The sequence below is a fragment of the Malaya genurostris genome, chromosome 3 (assembly GCF_030247185.1).
Source record: "Malaya genurostris strain Urasoe2022 chromosome 3, Malgen_1.1, whole genome shotgun sequence".
Lineage (NCBI taxonomy): Eukaryota > Metazoa > Arthropoda > Insecta > Diptera > Culicidae > Malaya > Malaya genurostris.
The window spans coordinates 202,675,417-202,698,233 of NC_080572.1; the positions used below are offsets into that span (position 1 = coordinate 202,675,417).

Here is a 22,817-nt window from a genome sequence, read left to right on the forward strand (position 1 = left end):
GTTCAGCAATCTCCGAGAAAATTGCGCGGTAAAAAACAACACGTTTTGTCGGTTACGTCACTTATTCCATCATATCTCTGGAACCAGAAGTCACAACCATCTTCGAAATTGATCAATGTCCCAATAGTAGCTTTCAAAAGAGCTTTTGTTAAAATCGGTTCAGCCACCTCTGAGAAAATTGCGCGGTGAAAAAACTCGTTGAAAGGTGCACGCACACACAGACATTTTCCGATCTCGCCGAGCTGAGTCGTTTAGTATATAACATTATGGGTCTCTCAGGCTTCGTTTGAAAAACAATTTTCCAGCAATTCTAACCTTTCTAAATACAGAAAGGCACAATGTACTGGAAAGGTCAATTGTGGAAAATCACTGTCAACCATGAAGCACCACAAAACTTTGCCAATAGAAAGAACATGTTGAGGCATTGAGACGCGAAACCTTGGGAAGTGGAAAGGACAGAAAGAATTTGTTAAATAATGGGAAAAATCTTTTGGACAGGTGACTGAGGGAATCTCATGGGGATAAATCAAACATAAATTACGCATACGGATATAACGAGCTCGAATTATAATATTTTGATGTAAATGAGTAGTTTATTAATTCTTGACTACGAGCCTTTTTTTATTTCGAAAGAAATAGAAGTCATGTTATACTGCGAGTTTTTTCGATTTTGCTGTGTAAAGATCTTAGATAATTGCGAAAAAAATAACATTACAGCTATTGTCATATTTCCCGAACATATTCGGAGAAGTTTTATTGTTTTGATTTCGGTTCCTTAGCATCATATATTTTTTTGGTAGTAGTTTACATCACATCATTTATAAATATTTATACGTATGTTAAATTTCACTAGATACTTACTTAGATAGTTACTGAAGTGTTCGAGTTATCAGCAATCAGTGGACAAATGTTTGAGCTATTCATAATAAGGAATATCTAGATAACTATCCGGAATATTTGAAAGGCTAATAAGTACATTTTGCAAGCAAAAAATAGACACCATGTTTAGTAAGTATTTATACGGTAAGACGTGGATATTCTTCAGACAACAGGATTCACTGCGATGACGCACTATGTGTCAATAGCATCACATCTTCAGGTAATGGTTTCCGCTTGTACATTGGTTCAGTAACGAGAAACACGACCAGGCCACCATAGACAATCATCAAGAGTCCGATTGTGTTAACCAGCACCGCTTGTGCCGGCAGCTCGCGATAATTGCTTCTGTAGAAGATAATGACATAAGATTCAAATAAGAGACAAACATCGATGATAAAACAATAAACTTACATCGAAAAGATAGCTTTTTCCAAGAGCCCGAGCAGTGACGCAGCGATAGCGAGCACAAATCCGAGCACACCGAAAAACACATGCACAGGCATGTAACTCGCGCGAAGTGTGTCACGAACGCCAGGAAATAGATACGAAACAAATCCAAAAACATACTGGGAAATAAATTTCATTAAATTGTAAATATAGTTCATTACAAATATTGGCGTTTGGTAAACTTACCTGAAGACTGAATAGAACTACAGCCGCCATCCCAACCCAAGAATGCAGTGTGTACATGTTCGGAATGGGAGTACTGGCCAAGTTGTGCGAGTCGAAGGCTGCTATCAGTGCAATCACGGTGAAAAGGAATGCCAATCCGTGAACTATAGCATGCGTAATTTTCAACGGTTTCTTGCGCGCATAACGGAATCCACGGTAGACTAGAATTGCTAAGGGAAACCAAGTGTAATTGATTAATTGATGTAATTGCTTGAAATTAACCGTAACAACATACAATTTCCGTAAAGGAAAATCATCCCCAACGTCATCATTAGAGGGTGCCAGTTGAATTGAACTGATGGCCGCGATGTCCATGCGAGGCCATTCAGATGTACACCGATCCAGCATCCGACTAGAATAACGATGGTTGCTCCCACCATCTGCGTAATAAGGTACAGTATACGGAAGTTGTTATATGATCCTGCGGAAGGTCCGTTGTTGTCCATTTTGAAGAAATGATATCTGAAATTGACGGTGAAAATGTGAAAAGCTTTTGCTTCATAACAATTTAGGAGCATGTAAAACATTCGAACGTAGTGAGCATTTGCTAAAATTAAGTATAAAGTATCTCCCTACGGTACACTGTCAAAAATCAACATTCTCATATGTCGTTCTCTAAATATATCTCCAGGTACAATGAATATCTTGCTTACCACCAGGAAATTATTAAGAGTTATAAAGAAATGAGTGTTTTTCGTACAATTTACTTTAGGTCAAGTTCAGTTTTTCCATTTTTACTTCCAAAAAAATCAATTTGACAGATATGATTCTTACCGAAGTAGTCAGTAATGTTCACTGAAGTTCTTTATCATTATTAAATGATTCACCAAAATTTGGTTAAATTTTTACTGAATTAGGAAAATGGAATGACATTTCGAAGTTAACAGATCATGTCAGTAAGATAAAACCGAATATTCCGCAATGTTTTTTGAATTTACCGAAATCCAGTAATTCATTGACAGATGACTGTAAATTGGATCAGTTTTACAGACCCTCCAGTGAAAATTATGTTTTACAATTCATAATCGTAAAAATAATTACTGAACATCGAAAAAGGAATTTGGTGTGTACGCTCGATTACTGATGACTCGGAAATTCATGATTTAATTCTGAACGCTTTTGTTAATTGAACAGTAAAAATGCTGCTAAATAAAAAAAAGAATTGTAACAACCTCGATGTGAATCTCAATGAATGTGAAAAAATTTAGACGTACTGAACATCAAATGCAATAATTTTCTGTTTTCGAGAAGTATTGGAAAAAAATCACACGTTATTACATCGAAACAACGTATTGAGTAAATTACATCGCCTTAACTGAATACTTCATATGATTATGATATGAAATTATGCATTTCTCGTGAAACATTACAAACTTTAGAGCTACACCGAGATTGTTGTGATATTATATCGAAATAGCTGTACATCAGTGGTGAGTAGCGATGTGCAGCAATTTTGATGTAATATCTCGGTTAGTTTTTCAAAAGGGCGTATAAGCAAGTGACAGTTTCTCTTTGTTTACTTTCTCTTCTATTAATTACCAAGCGGTTTCCACGTTTATCACTCAACTCTTTGCATGGAATGATACCCGAAACTTTCGACTTTCAAACAGAATAGTGATATCAAAGAAAATTTTTTTAATCACATCACAATAATCGAAAGAGAAAGTAAACAAAGAGAAACTGTCACTTGCTTATACGCCCTTTTGAAAAATTAACCGAGATATGACAAAACAGTTGGTGTCGTGCTAAAGGTTGTAATATTACACGATTATTATTTTCCTATATAAAACTTCCAGCTGCTGAATTTGCTCTAATATCTACATGAAAACAATTTAATGACAAATTCTCATATATTTACTATGAAAATGTATTCTGCATGAGAATTAAATGTAAAATCAGTTAAAATCAATGTTTTTTCATCAGTTTGCATTTTCTGGCAATTCGACTATAAGTGGGATACTAATTGAATACTAAGTTCCAAATATTTGAATTTAATCTGCTGTTTACTAAAAATGTAATAGCGCGATTGTGATTTGGATTTTATTTTTACTCTACACGCAGAAAAATGAAGCCTGTTTAAAATTACAAAACAGTGATAGATTTTTAAATTTTAATTATGTTCATCTCAAGCTAGAATATGATTGTTTCAAATCAATTTTCTCTTTCAACATCAACATTGATCTTTATATGATGTGAATAAAAATTTTGGTCTAACCAAACGAAAAAAAAATGTTACAGCTGATTTTGTTGTTAAAATAAATTGCCTATCTATTGCATATCAACAAAAGTTGAGTTGATTTTTTCGACAATATCTATATGGATTCAATTCTGCTTTACCTTTATGTTAAGAAAAAGTTTGATTCATATCATCTATGATCTTATTTGTATAACGATACAACAAAGATTGTTGTTGAAATGAACCGTATAAGTTTTATAAGAAATGAACCCGGCAAATTTTTTCTACCGTGAATGAACAGAAAAGTTTATACACGTTCCAGGGAGCGAAATTACATCTGCTTATTTATTCTTCTTGAGGCATTTCAACAATCCAAGCGTAAGTATTAATAATTAAAATTAAAAAAATGCATAACATAACAAGTTTTCTTTACAAAAAAAAATTATGATGATTTCTCTATCTTGACCGGAATACAAGAGCACCGAATGATAGGACACTATAAAAAGTCATATACCAGGACTTAATTGTGATATGTAATTAATTGGAATTTTATAAATGTGAGTAATAGGAATTATTAAAAAATATATAAATCGAAGAAAATTAATTATTAAATATTATTAATAGAAATCGAAAAAAATAATTATTTTGAAAGAAATCATTTTACTCTTACAAGCAACAGCAAGATTTTAACAAACAAAAGCGTAAATAGAAATCCTCATCATTTAAGGTTTTTTTATCTTACCATTTATTTCAACTGCCAAGTTTGTAAACTCAAAGCCCTACAAATATTATCTTTATTTAAAGTTAGCTCTTTTTAAACTGCTTTCGCATGTTAAATTTACTATGATATTGTTTATCAAGAAATTTACAGCAATGTAAAAGTAAAATATTTGTTAGTTTTATCAAAATATTATTATGTTAGTTTTATCAAAATATTATCAAACAAACTGATCCACTGAGATAAATCGAATATCTAGTTTTGTTATTTCAAGCAACAATATTTGCTAAGTTTTCTTTTGTCACTATTTCAATAAAATGAATCGTTGCGTAAAAACCAAACTTAGTTACATTTACAATATTTTTCTCTGCGTGTACACAGTTTTTGGGAGCATTTTTTCTAGCCTGGATGTCTGTGCTCTGTGGTATCAGGCAACAGGTTGCTTGGAATAAGAAAGATCACGCCTTGCCCATAAATGTGTCTGGTCGAGTCTAGTTCAAATTTCATGTCCATTCATTTTTATCGTAATGTGTACACAAATCAGGGAAATACCTAATCGAATCAATCACTTAGCATTATATGCGTAAGAAGCATGATGATAAGATTTTCGTCATTCTTCAATTGTATCCTATCGCCTATCTATCGGATTGTCATGCATCAAACTTCATAATGTAAGGTGCGATTATTTGGAAAATGAAAACTCGTGCTGTCGCCAATGAGCTGAGCAAATACACAATACTAGGAAATACATTTTGACAAGCTACTTTATTAATTTAAATATGTCTTTTTGGTCAAATGTTTCTCCACACAATGTTTACTCTCCGTTACAGCACGACGTTTGGAAGGAATATCATTTCATCGAATTTCTCGCACGAAAGTACGGAACGAAGCGCGACTAGTAAGAATATTTCGGACTAATACATTGTGTACGACAAAAAAAAAATCTACAATTTATCCATAACATTTTGATACAAAGTATCGAGTTATCACTATACACAGCTGACCAAGACGAAGTGCTATCTTAAACCAACGACATCACATTAACAAGATATTCAGCTCTAATATTTCTAAAACAAATCATTGGCAACATCCTTTTTGCGAACATTGCGCCCTCAGGCAAGTCCGCATCTCATCTCCTACATAGAAGTTGGGAAGAGAAATGTCAAATTCGTGCGCACTAAAATAGTAGCACAGCGCACCCATACAATCAACATGATATGTTAAATGTGATGCCGTGCGATGGCGTTGCTGAACTGAAGATGGATTTCGCTCCCAGCTGACTGACTGGGTCTGGTCAAGCTTAACTACTTCACATAGTTAAAGTCTATCCGAATTAGGCCGATCCGACCGGCCCGATTTCTGAGATTCGTTGAGCAGTTTCACTGATTTTTCGGCAAATTGCATCTTTTTGCCGAGATTTGGCATAATCTTGTTCTGAACTCATCGGTAATTAACAAATGCCTTTGCCGAAATTTCGAAATATGTGTTAGTGTTTACCGAAATTAGGCAAGACGACTGTCATTTACGTTTTATATACTCGCTTGGCACTACGCAATTTTTTTTCTGATGAAATTTTCCAGTTTCTCTAGCACATTTTACATATTTTCCCATCCCACGGAAAATGGCGACATGGTTCGATACCTAATCGACAATTGACATTAATTGGCAAATGTTTCGCCGAATTTCGGAAATATGTAGTTCACTGTTCGAAATTTCAAGACACTTTCGGTGAATCTCTCAACGAGCAAGCACTTTATGTCGTGTTGGTGCGGTGAAAATTCGAGTATTTCGCGAAAAAGAAAGAATTTTTATCCGTACTTTGACGACTCGACGTATCCATACAGTGAGATTTTCGCTTGTTGTCCAGTCAAAAGAAAGTCCATTGGACTATAAACGAAAATTAACTGACAATATAACCTAACTTGCAGTGCCATCAATCGGCGTCATGTCAAGTGAAGTGACGCCAACCAGACGAAAAAAGAAAAAATCTCGGTAAAAATTGTGTTGCCGATTTAATACGTCATTCATTATGCCGAGCTCGAAAATCGGTTTTGAGTGTGCAGTGTAACGGTACCTCCCATTCATCTCATATACAAAAACCTGTTTTAATCGACCTAGTGGTGTAATGATACCTTTCTCATATTACTTATAACATCATAAATATTACTGTGGAATTCGCTAAAACAACTGTTCATAGAATAAAAATAGTTTGTTCGGACTTCTACAAAATCTATTTAACCTGTAGTTCCGGAACCGGAAGTAGTATCCACAACAAATTTAGGAATTCCGTATGAAACTGTAAGACTTTTCCTTTGAACCTACAAGTTTGTGAAAATCGATGATCTTGAAGAAAAGCGAGATCTCGCTCGCTGTCTCGCATCACTTTTTGCAGTTTTAAATCACCATATCCAATTCTTCCGAAACCAGAATTGGAACGGTATTACTGCACTACTGGCTGTGAAAATTGCATATTTTTTCAAATAAATTTGAATTCAATGACATTCTCTTATCATAGAATATCTAAAAATTTTATCAACAGCAGCATCGTCTTTAACCAATATCACACACCAGTAGCAGACATCCGTAACCGTTTCTTCATAGCGTGTACGAAATAGAACAAAGCACGCATCCTTCGTTTTGTGTTTTCTTCTTCTTCTTCTTTCGGTGTTGTACATATTTTCACTCTGTATGGCGATTTGAAAACTTTGACACTCATCACCCTGTAACTGCGCAACCGGATGTCGGATCCGAATGAAATTTCACAGTAGCTTTGAAGATAACATGAGCATCAATTCAAATCAAGATTTGTAAAAATCGGTTCTAGCATGGCAGAGAAATCGAAGTGAGTAAAATTTTTGGAATTCCCCACCACTTTCGCCCCCCCCCTTTTTACGCCCGCAAACTAACAAGCTTTGCAAACTAGAATAATTTATCAGTCAGTTTTATGGGTTTGTACCTGTTATTGACCATCGTTCGTGAAAAATACACATGAAATTGGTAATTTTGCACTTATCACGCTTTAGTTCCGAACTATAAGAAACTATAAGACCTTTCATTTTTTCCTATGAGGATCGCTGTCGACTTATCCATCTTCCAACATTATAGAGCAGAAGGAAAACCTTGCAACGTCTTCTAATCTTCGACATTGTTGGTAATAATATCGACTGTGCTGAATAACTAAGAAAACTACAATTTCGTGCCCCGTTGAGACGGACCCGAAGTATGGAACTATTTCAGCTGCCTAATCATCGCACACAATATGGACAAAACAACCCTCTTAATGTATGTTGCCGATTGTTTAATGAAGTTTATGACAAATTTGATTTTAATGTGTCTAAAAATGTGTTTAAATTAAGAATTAGCATTTAAGTGTCTGTGCGATGTAAATTTTCGAAGTCCAAATAAATAAATAAATAAATAAATAAATTTAAATCTTAGTTTGTAAAAATCGGTTGGGTCATTTTAGAGACAATTGAGTGCTCACTTTTTTCTCTAGTTTTTACATATTACCATGTAACTCCGGAACCGGAAGTCGGATCTAAATGAAATTCAATAGCAGGTTATGGCATCATTAGGCCTTTTATGTGAATATAAGTTTGTGAAAATCGGCTCAGCCATTTCTGAAGTGAGTGCATATTTTTCCATTTTTTTGTGCATATCATCCTATGTCTGTTCCATGTCACTATTGATTTACATGTCGTGTAAATTTCATTACTTCTTTCTGTGTAGTTATCCGTTGCTATCAGGTGCGTACCCAGAAAAAAATCGGGGAGTGTTTTAATAATATAGAGGAGACCGGGGCTAGATCGGACACTTTTTAGAAATTGAAAAAAAACGACCATTAAAACTGGGTTTTTACCCAAGTCATCTCTAACACGTCGTCTTCAAGCGCGTTTACAAAGTCGGTTTAACCACGTGTCCGGTCTAGCCCCTGTCTCCCCTAGCAATTTATATATGCGCCTGGTTGCTATATTTAATTAGTACCTTATCAGTCCACGAATTTTGTTATTTCATGAAACTTTTTGCATCATTAATAGCCTTCTCGGTATATGCATTATCAATCTGAATTTTTTTTGAATCTCTTAAATTTGCACAGATGGTCAGTAAAAGACAAATTGAAAACGTTGTTATCTCTGTTTACATGTTTGTATTTGTACGAAACTCACCACCAGTGTGAACCATTGCTGATGATGACATAATGCACAATTGTCCTCAATTATAAATTCTTTACTAGAAACTGGCACAGTGTTAAATTTATGTAAAAATATCGACATCAGTCATTCCTTGCTGAAAACAGGACAAGCTATTTTGCAATTTTATTATACCTTCCGTTGACTTTTGAAGAAAAACGAAAAGAAGGGGAATCATACGTACTCTACACATCGCAACATTTTCCAATCTTCGCTTCGCTTTAAATGAAGGTTTGTAATCTCACACCTGCAGACTTAGCCTTCAATTTCCGGAACTGGAAGTTGGATCGGAACATAATTTGAGTTTATGTTTGAGCCTATATTGAGTTCCGTTTTGGAGTTTAGCTATTAATTCCGATACTTCCCGAACCAGAATCCGAGGGTCGAAGCAGCCGAAGTCGGATAATGTAGCTAGGCTATTGACATAACCAACATATTAGAATAGTTTTGATTCCAGTTTTAGAAATTTTTGAATGGTTTTCACATAGTCGTCTCGATTTAGAAGTCGGGTTTCACAGTGATTGCATATCATATTTCTATATGAAAAAAAAAAACAAAACGTAGAAAGGTGAACACACAGGAATACACACACTCGTACTCGCAAATACGGACATTTTCCAAACTCGTCGAGTAAAAAATTAGAAGTTATTTCGAAAAATAAGCATGACTTTCTAATCGAAACCTTATTCAAAAACCTTGTAAAGTGAGCACTTCGAAATCAAATGTTCTTCGTGCTAAAGAACTTTTGAATCTTCGAACTTTTAAGAAGCAGAAACAACCAAAACGTAGTCCGAAACAAAAAGCATCGATCAGGCCGAGGGTTCGAAAGCTGTACAATACGATTCTTGCTGGAAATTTGATCTGCATAATCATGGACGACGAAACCTACGTGAAACTCGATTACAAATCCTTGCCGGGACCACAATATTATACGGTGCGAGAAGGGCAAGTGTTAAACTAGTCCGAGACATTCGAGTCGATTGAAGTCGAAAAATTTGGTAAGAAAGCTATGGTCTGGCAAGCAATTTGTAGCTGCGGTAAGAAATCGAAACCCTTCATCATTTCTGCTTCAATGAACAGCGAACTATACATCAAGGAATGTTTAAAAAAACGACTTCTACCCATGATTCGAAGCCACAAGGATCCTGTTGTCTTCTGGCCAGATCTTGTTTCTTGACACTACTCCAAATCAACGGTATAATGGTATACTACCAAAAATGTCACTTTCGTCCCAAAAGCCATGAATCCACCAAATTGCCCACAACTTCGACCAATTGAGGAATTTTGGGCACTAACGAAGGCACATCTTAGGAAACATGTCTCGGCAGCCGAAACCATTCAACAGTTCGGAAAAGATTGGGAAAAAGTATCAAAACTTGTCGCCAAGAAGTCTGTATGGAATTTAATGAGGAACGTTCGCAAGAAGGTGCGCCAGTTAGACTACAATGGCTAAGTAGCAAAGTAGCAAATGTTACAGATTTACCGATGTTTCGATAAAGCGCTTCTTTTTATCAAAGCTCAGCATAATATGCATAAATTTGCGCAAATGTCAATGGTCACCAATAACATCACTGTTAGACCGACAAAACACCCAGAAATGAATAGTCAATTGCCGAGCCATCGGTAACTTAGCGTGAAAAAGATTTTGCTTCATTGTTGCATGAAATAAAGAATACAAAAGAAGATGTAAGTATTAATAATCTTCATTTTAATTCAAAATTTGAAAAACAGAAAAACAAACACTAATTACACTGCTATAAGCATTCGTGATGCGATGAAAAATCAACAAATGGCATTATATGACACATCTCTCATCAAAATTCGGTAAAATTCAACAATGATCGAAATCTCGGCAACAAACAAATTATTATACAAGGCTTCGGAAACGTGATACGCTTTTTATATCAGAGTATTGTTTCAATAAATCTCGGAAAAGAGCGTTATGCCGAGCTCAAGAATCGAATTTAAAAGAAAAGACAATTAAAATCGTTGAGAAGATCGTCAAGAGGTGAGATTACTAAAACTCACAAGTTCTTATCTCATGCCTGCTCGTGTGTCTATGATGACATTCGGTCGATAGAACGGCGTCAACTGGGTGCTATCGCGATCTGTGTAAGTAGCAGAATGAGAGGATGCGAATTGGTTTTCAACTCATTTGGAATGCGAAATGAATAATATCTTTCAAATAGATCAACTTTTTCTGCTTGACGTTCTGTTGCTGAAGTGTATTTAGGTTGTGAACCATTTCGCGGTCAATTTTAACTTTTGGTTAAATTCTGACACTTGAGTGGTTATTTTGTGTCGAGTAGTTAAATTTAACTAAAACTGTGGCCCATTTCAGAATTTGACGGACGGAAAGTTATTCGGGTTTATTTTCCACTGGAAATAATTTCAACTAAAGAATTAATATTAGAATTTTCATTGCAAGATTTTTTTCAGTGTCGGAAAATAACTATCGATCTGTCAACCATGCTCTCGAGCAGGGTTATTTTTGACAACATCGAATTAACCGCTCGAGTGTCAGATTTAAACCAAAAGTTAAAATTAACCGCGAGATTGTTCACAGCCTTAAAACTCTTCCATTTAAAGAGTTCAACGTATGACACTACAAAATACTTATGAGTGGTTGTTTAGGTATACATATTTTTTCTATTCTGATTATTAGTATTTTATGTAGGATCATCTGTATTCTGTATAACTATTTTGAATCCATTTGATGCAAGCATTGCACTATGGTCCGAAACGGGATTTTTTTCACTATTAAATATAAGTTTTTTTTAGTTGATGTTTTCACAAAAGTTGTTTGTAATCAAATGGCGCTCCTTTTGATGAAAAATGTTACTAGGGTGGTCCTCATTTAGATTGAAATCTGAAATCTAATTTTCTTAATTGAACTCAAAAATGATTTTGTTGTACAATAAAGTTGTAGGAAATGTTATTTTGAGCAATTTTGCTGAAAAAAGCACCTCTCCAGCTTTTCATTTGATCGAGTTACATCAATTTTCCCGAATAAAAGTAGGGTGGCTCCTGAAAATTCACTTTTTTTGTTCTAACTTTTTTGTGAAACATTCTATGGAAAAGTTGTCTTCAGAATAGTTGTTGTACTAATCATTGCGAACAATTTTGCTCAACTAAGCTTTTTCATGTGAGCTACCAGTAAAAAGTTATGATTATGTTTTCATCAAAAACTAGTCAAGCTTCAAATAACAATATTCATTAGATGCCAGATCGATGAAAATGTGTCCTATACGGTTCCTGAAAGGTCATAATATAAGTAAAAATTTAAGAGAAAATTGGAAGGGTGTTATTTTTTTAACCTATTTAAATTAGTTTTAAAAATACCCTCAAAAAACTCAAAAACATTGCATAACTTTTAAACGCCTTAACGTATCAACATACTTCCTTCGGCAAAATGATAGTATCAAATTAGTGCTACAAGTGTTCTATGCATTGCCTATTCGAGAAATGAGACACAAAAACTACAGCCGAAAATAGATTTGTTGTAAGTCAAAGCACTTCCTGAAACCCAAAAAAATCATTGAATCAAAGTGGATGAAAAAGAAGGGCCAGTGTCATAGGCGTCTCGGAACGATGTGGATAAAAATATTTGCATTTTACTAACTTGCACCAACTTGTTGGAATGGTTGTCGAGATTATGAAAATTTCTGTTCATAGATTTATCATGGCTAACTAGTTCTAAATGTTCATATTACACAGTATCTCTAATCCTCAGTTGCTCAAACTCAATTGAAGAGTTATTTTGGTAATAAATAATTAAAATTGTTCTGCAATCTACTTTCGGCTGTAGTTTTTGTGTGTCTCATTTCTCGAAAGGACAATGTATGGAACACTTGGTGAACTAATTTTAAACTATCATTTGGCCGAAATAAGTATGTTCATACGTTATGGCGTTTAAGAGTTATGAAATGCTTTTGAGTTTTTTGAAGAAATTTTTAAAACTAGTTTAAATAAGTTAAAAAAATAACACCCTTCCAATTTTCTCTTAAACTTTTACTTATATTATGACCTTTCATGAACCGCATAGGATACATTTTCATCGATCTGGCATCTAATGAATATTGATATTTGAAGCTTGACTAGTTTTTGATGAAAAAATAATCATAACTTTTTACTGGTAGCTATTATGAAAAAGCTTAGTTGAGCAAAATTGTGCGCAATGATTAGTACAACTTTCCTGAAGACAACTTTTCCGTAGAACGCTTCACAAAAAAAGTTTTCAGGAACCACAGTACTTTTATTCGGGAAAATTTATGTAACTCGATTAATGAAAAGCTGGAGAGGTGCTTTTTCCAGCAAAGTTGCTCAAAATAAAATTTCCTACAACTTTATTGTACAAAAAATCATTTTTGAATTCAATTAATAAAGTTAGATTTCAGATTTCAATCTAAATGAGGACCACCCTAGTAACATTTTTCATCAAAAGGAGCGCCATTTGATTACAAAAATCTTTTGTGAAGACACCAACTACAAAAAACTAATATTTATTAGTGGAAATATTTTTGTCACGCTAATTTCTTGTTTCGAACCGCTGTTCATTGGATTGAGGGTCGGGGCTGGTCGATGGTACGGTAACCTCGGGACATGATTTGCTCTGCATAAGAAATGCTTTATCGGAATTCGATTGAGTTAACACTTTTCTGAGTCCTGAACTAACGTTATAAGCATGTTTAAGCGGAACACATGGAAACATCTTCTCCTGTAAACCGCTGCCAGACAATTGAAACCTTAGGAAAAGTTCGTAACAGCGCATATTATAATAAATATTATAGTCAAAGAGTTATTGGCATTTCCACTCCGATACTAATTAGAACTATCATGACAAAGTTCCGATTGAAAGAATTATTTTAATACCACTAGATTTTCAGAACACTGGTTATTGTATTATTCATCATTTTATATTACGATCAATTTCACTAATAGATCTTCAATCAATTAACGCTTTTAGCAATCACAGTCACACAATTCACCGACAATATGCATCCTACATGTGCTTAATACATAATAATTGAAGAAAACATAACACTCGAAATATTATAAATCAATTACAGAATACAATAGTATATCACTTTCCATTGTCAGATGATTCATTTATTTACATTTATTCATTCAAATGTTTTATAATCGATTTGTATACATTTTTTATGAGTACAAACACAAATTGCAGCGGTGATATCATTATTCGCGCCGCTTTCATTTAAGCGTTGAAATGCCATTGCTCGGCATAGCAATAAATGAATTCGCTGCACTGCCACCCCCATCCAACCAATGCTACCCCGCAGACGCATCAGCATTTTCCATATGGTACGTGTGGATATTGTCTGATTTAAGGTCGTACCAAAGTTTGTTCTTCGCATAGCATTTAATGAAAATAAAACTCAGCAACTTGTTGCTCAAGTGATTGTTTCCGAGTTCTAACCACTGCTTTATAGCACTGTCATTACCTGCCACCATTCACTGTTGATATTTTGCAGGGAAATTCCCAGCCTTGATTTTGTTCCAACTACTAGAGTCCCACCTTCCGTCACTGATTTCTCTCAATTTTCGATGGTATCTTACGTTGCTTTACCAAGCAGCTGAGACACTTTCTCATGTTACTTCAATTAAATTCATGTATATTGAAAATCACAATTCTGAAAACAAAACCACCCACGCGTTGCGGTGACCGTGAAAGCTGTTGGAGGAAGCACTTTCCTTACCAAATTCGATGTGTCGCTGAGAAAAATGGCTGCTGGAGCGCAATGGAAAACGTGATAGTGGATAAGAAAAATATCCGGAGCACCTTGTTTTCGTTTTTTTCCACAAACAGCTAACTGTTGCTGCCACAATCGCGATTACCGCTAAACTGAGGGACCGAATTTTGCCATCACACCACGGTAAGGCTTATCTTACGAATGAAATAATGACGGTACCCAACACAGTCTCAGTTAGATGAACTGCATGAATGGTGAGCGAATCGAGTACTTTTTGAGCGAAAACAGCACTTGTTGCAAATAGTTGTTCCGGAAAAGCTCTCACGGAGCAATATGATTCTGATATTAACAGCACATGGTGTGTGATAATCGCCCTCTCAACATTGACGTCATCAAGCGGCTCCGTACAGCTTCCAGCAACATTGGGTATCATGTTAGGTGGTTTGACATGGGCAAGGGTTGTGGATTACTAAATGAGTATGTTTACGATAATCGTTCACTCATTCATCGCCTAGCGTAGACACTAGTGCTCTTGTACCGTTTCTCTATTCATTTAAAGTAAACCACGTATCACGTTCTCCTGGGTAGGAGATATTGGAGAGTTGTGAAACATTGAGAGCTGTGAGATAACTCCGTCAGTTTGACGCTCGGTATGTTCATAGTCCCCGGTCTATCGTTCCAAGATGGGACCTCCAGCTTTCGAATGATGCCTAACACCCTTGCCTGGGAAGAAGAAGAATTTATATATTTTGATTACCATATGTCAAACTCGAATTGAAGCAGCTGCCTGGACAAAAGTTTTAAATCGCTACTGGACCTGAGTAGGTACCGGAAAGTTTCAAGTTCATGTTTACCAACAAGTTTGTGAAGAAAGCCACGATTTGGCAAACGATTTGCAATTGTGGTCTGAAAATTATGACGAATCCATTCGTCACAATCTTGCCGAGCACAACTCAAATTTACATCGAAAAAATGCCTGTTAAGAGCGAGTATTGCCGTTCATCTGCAAGCTTAGAACAAAGCCACATAGTTGGCTCTATTTGGCCAGCTGCCACTACTCCAAGGTTGTTGCTGTCAACAAAATCGATTTTGAACCTTCCGAATTGTCCGTAATTTCGATCAATCGAAAAATACTGGGCAATTCGAAAGAAGTGACTTCGGTAAAGTGGTGAGCAGTCAAGGACAGACCTAATAAAAGTCATTTTCATTGACTTGAAATAGACGAAAATGACGAGAAATTACTGTCACTCTCAGCTTCGCTTGCAAACTATGAGAACGAAAACCATGCCCCGTCAATGACATAAGCGGGAGAGTAGTTTCAAAATTGTGTATTTTCTTTCATTTGTCCTTTCAGTCATTTGCAGTTTCCAGTGAAAATGCAGTGTCGATATTCAACCGAAGCTGTGAGAATCGAAAATGACAGAAAAACGGTTTCACAATAACTTTTACCTGTTGGTGCTCGAATTTGTAGTAGTTTTGGTTTAAAAAGAGGTTCTGAGATGTAATTACTTCGATTTGTCATATTTTAGTCACTATTTATAACCAAGCGTCACAGATTTTCAATACATCGATGAAAGAATGAGAATTGAAATTCTGCTGATGCTCCCTGAAGACGTTAGTTTGTTTTCGTCTTGTCATAGAGGAAAGAGTGGCGTTGGCAATTATTCTCTCTCATTTTTTCAATGAGAAACGAAAATGCTTCGTCGTTTGTTCTGGTGTTGGTCATTTACGAATGAGACAGTAAAATATTGAGAATAAGACTGTTGGATTGGATTCTTTCATTGAGAATGCGTGGCAATTTTAAGCTCTGGACAAAGACAGGACCAAATGCGCTGATTCTGTGTCCCTTTTTACTGTGTGGGGGCTAATGGGCTCCATCAAGAAATAGCTTTAATATTGCCTTCGGACGGGAGAAATGTATGTTTCTGATATTGTAACATTAAAGTTTTAGTTGGAAAACTGTAGGGTAACTATTAAAAGAGTTTTTAAACATATTTAATCGCGAATTACAGGTCTTTTCGTGCGTAACAATTTATTTTTAATTAACTTTCAATAGAAGTTATTATTCTTAGAAGACACATGGTAAAATTATAATTACGAGGCACCCTTTTCTAAATTCGGTAGGATAGGTAGAACTAAATCGTGATTTCTCTTGTTGTACTCAACTTAAATCAATTCGTGGTCATGTCATTGGAAATATGTCAAGCATTTTATGTTGAAATCATCGCTCGACCAACAGCTGGAAGTTATTCGATTTCCCTTACATGGGACGAGAAACCAACGCTGGCAGCGTTAGTTAAGGTCTATTCGCACTTGGCCGATCAGAACGATAAGATCGAATTTTTGCACCGTATCGACAGTCGCTCAATGAGAGCATATCCATACGGTACAAAAAGTCGGAGAGGATTTCATTTGTTGATCGTTTCCGACTTACCAGTCCATGCACGGGTCGGCAGATCATGTACTGGTACGCGTCGGCAGCTCGGGCAAAGCCGAAAAGAAAAAAAGGGATGTTTATTTTCTTTATCTTGCTCCGCTTGCGTTTTAAGCACTAAGAAAAAAACGTTCAGCGGAAGTCCTCCGTTGGTCGAATACGTTAAACCGTTGGTCCGATGAACGTCGAATAAATCCTCCAGCGGGAAGCCTTCGTTTGCGATTGTGCAACAGACCCCTCTTAAAGAAAGACGTTCAACGGTGGTCCTTCGTTGGTCCAATACGTTGGATCATTGGTCCAATGAAAGTCCAATCAATCGTTCAACGGGAAGCCAACACGGGACCTTCGTTTGCCGATTTTGAAACAGACCGTTGAACCGAATGCCATTTTTTTCGTTCAACAAACCCGGCAGACAGAGGTCCATTGTTGAGCCATTTTTAACATGAGGAGTTGGAGCCCCGTTGGACTAGTTTTACTGGAGAATTTTTGAAATTTGTTCCACTTATTTTTTTTAACTTACACTACATACCTGCACAGTACTTCTACTTAACGTAGAATAACAACAAATCTTTTTTCTATATGAAGGTAATACCTAATTTTAACAATTTTTTTTTGCAAGAGAAAAAACAACAACAAACCGTTCCAGCAAGTTGAACGAATATTTCGTGCAGTATGTCGTTCAACAAGCGCTCAAGGGCCAACAAAATAGAACGGCCTGCTGAGAGGGGCCATTGAACCGGGCGTTAAGGAGCAAGACTCTTTGCAAGCGTATGAGTAATGTCGACAATGTGTGCGTAAAAACAAATTCCGGCGCTTCTTTTCCTGATCAATAAATCTTCCACGTGGTTGAAAAATAAACCAATCGAATCATTCTGCTTAAAATTGCAATTCAAGAAAAGCGAAAATCTTAGTCTAAAACTCTTTCGCTCTCCTCAAAACTGCTCGAGAAAAAATATTTCAGTTTCTGCTTACATCCACTAACACATTTGATTAGCAACAAACACATTCATATATGGATTTCCTCTTGCAGAAATTATTGCGATATAAAGATTTACGTACATTCTATTAGTAATCCGGCAAAAAAGGAACCTTGAATTTAACACGCGAAAGGCAATGGATATGGAATGTTGTCGTAAAACTATTTATTTTTCCGGCAAACTGCTATTGTAACAGAAAATATTTAGTTTTGTTTATTTTGTGTAGCGCAATGTAATACAATGGCATTGAAGCAGAATTGCTAACTTTTTTATTAGGGTATTAAAATCTACATTCATAAAGTGTAAGCAATTTTCCATCAAACGTTGGAGAAAAAATGATCAGATTGTTTGAAACTCAATCGTTCAAGCCACTTTGATAAACTGGTTGCACTGCAAATATGAATACATAGATTGAAAATGTTGTATACAATCTAGAGAAATATCGAGCAGCTTCTGTCAAATGATCAGCAATCACCAGCACTGATTGATTTTTCCTTTCACTATAGAAGGGTAATAGAATTGCTGGAAAACCTGACTCTTGATCGGAACTCCGGAGACCCATAGTGTTATATACCATTTTATTCAGCTTGATGAGATGGAAAAATGTCTGTATGTGCATGTACGTATGTGCGTACACCTTGTGTACGCACATACGTACATGCACATGTACGTATGTGTACGTACACCTTTCAACGATTTTTTAACACTCGATTATATCGGAGATGGCTTCACCTATTTCAACAAGCTTAGGTTAGTTTAAAAGCTGCTATTTGATCATTGATCATATTCAAAGATTAAATGGCTGTCACATCTGGTTCCGGAGATAGAAAGGTATAAGTGACGTAACCGAAAAAACGAGTGCCACTTCCGATTCTAAAGAAATGCACCCCTATTCTGTAGTTCGATCGAATCGAAATATTTCGACCGGATGTACAAATTTGCATTCTGTAATTCGATCGAGTGATGCTTTTGTATGGAAAACTCGAACTCGATCGAAATACAAAATGCAAAATTTCACATTCGATTGAAATAATCCGATTCGAACGAAATACATAATCGGAGTAATAAAGTATAAGTGACGTAACCGACTAACCGCACATTTTTTATCGACTTAAATTTCTCTAAGATGACTCAACGAATTTCGATAAGCTTAAGCTTATTTGAAAGCTAATAATGTCTATGAATTTTGGAAGGGTTATGGAGCACATATCTGGCTCGAGAGATGTAATCTTATATGTGACATAACCGCCAAATCCCAGTGTTTTTCAACGGCCGAGGATATAATCTTACACATGTTTTAATGGGACTATTTAAATGGTTAGATAAAGGCTTTATCACACGGATTAAATTTTTTTTTAAATTTCAACCACTTTAGGTGCACAGAACATTTTCAGAAAGATTCAGTTTTTGTTCATCTGCGAATTTATTCATCATGTATTCTGTAAAGAGTTGAGATATAACGGATATGAAAGTTCATTTCCCAAAAATCTTCTTTTCGAGAATCATATCAGATATATTCAATATGCAAACTTTTTCTCAATTACCGGTGTCACTACACAGTGAAAACCAAGTGAAGTGAATGTGACCCTTATTATGGGTATCACTTCACGGTGGAAATCAAGTGAAGTGAATGTAGGTCCTTATTACGAAAGTCGCTTCAGAGACAAAAGTAATTACTTGAATTTCTTTTTTTTCTTCTACCACAGTGATCACTTCACTATGCGTGATACCGGTAATAGGGAAAATCAAGTGAAGTGACATGTAAGTGAAGTGAATGTGAAAATGGAAGTGAGAACGGTAATAAGGGCCGTCATCGAGGAGAATGTTCGCTAGTGAACTGTTCACAACTGATTGTTTGCCATATGAGATCAGTTTCAGGGAAAATCGCTATTTCAAAAAGATCAGTAGTGAACTTTTCTTTAATGAGTTTTCGGGTCGATAATTTTTTTTTGTCTGAATATCATTAGCGAAGAATAACATTCACGATTTTTTCCCAAAACTCTTATTGCAATATAGTCAAGCTCATCAACCAGGTGGAAGAGATTTGTTATATACATATTTATTTCACAAAATTGCAAAGCGTATCATATGTCATGCTTAGTTACAGTCTTTTTCCGCTTCTTGCAAGATTTCCCGCATCATAATCCGGCAAAGTTTTGCTTCCGAAATAGTCATTGCAGGTAAGTTTTCATCCGAAATAAACATTTTTTTCCGTTCACACTCGGTTATGCGAATTTCTAGCTCGCTCCTATTTAACGAGTCAGTGCTATCGATTAACGGTATTCGAGGATGCTTTCCAAATGGTTCAGTATCTACGGTAAACAAACGGATCGAGTGACGCGGTAGAAGTCCTAATTCAGTAAAGTAGTCGAACAAAACGCGAGATAAGCGAGCCAAAGAGCTGAATGCGTACAAAAAACATGCTTTGTCTTCAAGATCGGCAGGATCTAGCTTCAACGCATCGTAACGAAATGGGCAAAACCAGTAAAGTATATTCTGACTACTCCAAATGGCTACGTAGGCTTCTTCGATTTTTAATATCAATGCAACACGAATCGCCAAAAGACGGTTTAGCAACAGTTCGAACTCTCCTCGCTCCGCATATGAGAAGCTCACTTCCAATCGAATTAATCTTGATTTCTCCAGAAGGAATGTTTCTTCAGAACCTTCTTCACAAAGAAATACCCCAAGCTTATTTATTGACTTATCCGTCAGTTCACCTTCAAATAATTTGCTCAAATCAGATGCATCCCATGATCTAGCTTCTAGATGCTGAGCAAAATCGATAGCATTAAGCGATATTCTCAACGATTCTAATTTGTGAGAAATTTCCTTTAGATATTTATTGCCCATTAGCAAAGCTTCCTGATTATTCAAGATTTCAAATTTCTTTGCCATGCGCGACTTACGTTTGACAGTTACAACGTGTCCATCATCAACAGTACTCAGAGATACCTTGGACATGAAGAATTTTGATCGATCTGTCAGTTGCTTTGTTTCGATTAAAAATTGTATCATCAGTTTGAGACTGTTGAAAAACATCAATTGCGAAGTGTCTCCTAAACAGGGATCGTACAAATAATATCCCTCTGCAATCTTCCACGTAATTAAATATTGTTCCTCACATTTCAACACCAAGCCCGTGTATGCGGAAATTTGTTCTATCAAAGCATTCTTGAAAGTGGGTGGTGGCGCCTGAGGCGAATTTATACGTCCTTTGACCACCGTGCTCGTCAACTTCATATGATACGTTTTTGATTTGTAGTTTATGCCGAACTTAGTCATAACCAAATTAGATTGAATATTGTCACCCAAAGAGTGAATTTCTTCGAAAGTAGTAGCATTCCATTTCATCGGATTTTTGAGACGGGAAAACAGAAATACCAGAGAGAGATGCTTAACCATGTCCAAGTGTTGATTGGCATCACTGTTGAATGACATGCGAAGAAAAAGGAATGGAATCAATCAAACCTAATTTTTTGAATGCAATTACCTTAAAACACTAGAATTCTTTCGGCGACTTGGGATTCCTATTAGTATACCGATTTTTTGAGGTGCCGGATCATGTAATTTCTTTTTTGGAGTATTTTTGGAAAAGGGTTCGATGCTTGAAATACCAGTGGTAATATCTAGCCCAACAAAATATATTTTTTTTACAAAAAGTCAAAACTAAATTCTAGTCTAACCTTTAGAGGGGACTTGCACTCGTCGATTTTTCTTAGGCGGTTCTTCAGAATTAATGATGGTTAGATTTTCTTGTCTCTCGTTGCCATCAGGGCTGCCCATGTTTTGATCTGATGACCTAGTACCGATTTCAGCAAACGAAGGTCGAACTTCAAACAAATGACCTTCCACTACGATCACTTGCTGTGATTTTGATTGCTCTGGTAACAGCGGTTCTCTTCCAGTCACGGAGACATTCGATTCTGCCACAGTTGATGTTTTATTTCGAACAGATAATTTTGGCGAAAATTGTTTTACTTCGCTCTCCAATTTTTGCTCATTAATTGCTGGGAGATTTTTTAAAGACATGCCAAGTTTATTTTTTATTTTTAGATAAGCAAATAAATTTATTACAACTTGATTTGATTCTTCTCAACAAATTTTTGTTATTCTGACAATGAATACCGCCTCCTTCGATAAATTGATTCCATGCTAGGAAGTTTCGTATTCTCGATAGTCTCAACACAAAATAGAAGACAAGCAACTTCCGGTGAGCCACTCATTCTACTTCGAGTTCAACAAAAGCACATAAGTTCAAATTCTAGATAAATTTTATTTTCATTAATACGTTTATTTCATAAACCTAATATATTTCGAAGTCACAGTTACTATGGTTAGTATTCAATGAAACATATGACTACTATTTTTCTTAAATCTCGTATTAGTATTTCGATATTCATTAATTAATCTAAACACTGTTTTTATCAAACAATTTGCTATTATAAATTACATTAAAGAATAAAAACATTTATTCAGTATATACTGTACATGATCTCATAACTATCTCAGCTTTGTTTGTATCAGTAAATCATTTTTATTCAAAGTAAGATAGCTGACTATTGGTTGAACTCCAAAAGATAACCTTCACCACAAGCACAATGATTAGTCTCGGAAAGTCCAATTCGAAGGAGATGTGCATCTAACGTGTAGTGATTGGACATGAGTCTGGACATCACACGAATGAAATCTCTACTCACATCCAGCCCCCTGAAGTATGCCTTTGTAGTTTGAATAAAAATTGAGTGCTTCCACCAACCCAGATCATCGTTATCGCAAGAAGCTTGCCAGTTGGCAAGTGTCGTTTGGCGAGACGCGCTATAGTATTCGTTGAAAGCAATCGGTCGCTCATAAATTTAACCCTCAAGAACACCACATTTGGTTAAATTATCGGCTCTTTCATTGCCTGGAATGGAGCAATGAGCTGAATCCCAGACTATAGTGATTTAATAATTATTATTCAATATCTCGTTCAAATACTGCCTAATTTTGCCCAAGAGAAACGGTTCATTCTTGGCAGCCATGTTTGAGTGAACAGCTTTAACTGCGCTCAGACTATC

The 22,817-nt window shown here is 35.8% G+C and overlaps 2 protein-coding genes across 3 annotated transcripts; both read right to left on the minus strand.

The window, feature by feature from the left end:
* Window positions 1-720: 720 nt before the first annotated feature.
* Window positions 721-14,559, minus strand: LOC131436720 (plasma membrane ascorbate-dependent reductase CYBRD1). Of its 2 annotated transcripts, none has more exons than XM_058605594.1 (5): window positions 14,353-14,559; window positions 1,787-2,013; window positions 1,513-1,721; window positions 1,291-1,445; window positions 721-1,224 (listed from the first exon to the last, which is right to left on the minus strand). In XM_058605594.1, the coding sequence occupies exons 2-5, from the start codon at window positions 1,995-1,997 to the stop codon at window positions 1,056-1,058; spliced, it is 744 nt and encodes a 247-aa protein (XP_058461577.1). In that variant the 5' UTR covers window positions 1,998-2,013; window positions 14,353-14,559; the 3' UTR covers window positions 721-1,055. The 2 variants fall into 2 exon arrangements, with proteins under 2 accessions (XP_058461577.1, XP_058461578.1); XM_058605595.1 differs by lacking the exon at window positions 14,353-14,559 and adding an exon at window positions 14,098-14,333.
* A 5,282-nt stretch (window positions 14,560-19,841) lies between these two features.
* LOC131436349 (uncharacterized) lies at window positions 19,842-21,922 on the minus strand. The gene is made up of 4 exons (XM_058605021.1): window positions 21,835-21,922; window positions 21,444-21,767; window positions 21,251-21,386; window positions 19,842-21,184 (listed from the first exon to the last, which is right to left on the minus strand). Exons 2-4 carry the CDS (start codon window positions 21,541-21,543, stop codon window positions 19,855-19,857), a joined length of 1,566 nt encoding a protein of 521 aa, XP_058461004.1. The 5' UTR covers window positions 21,544-21,767; window positions 21,835-21,922; the 3' UTR covers window positions 19,842-19,854.
* Between the last annotated feature and the right edge of the window lie 895 nt (window positions 21,923-22,817).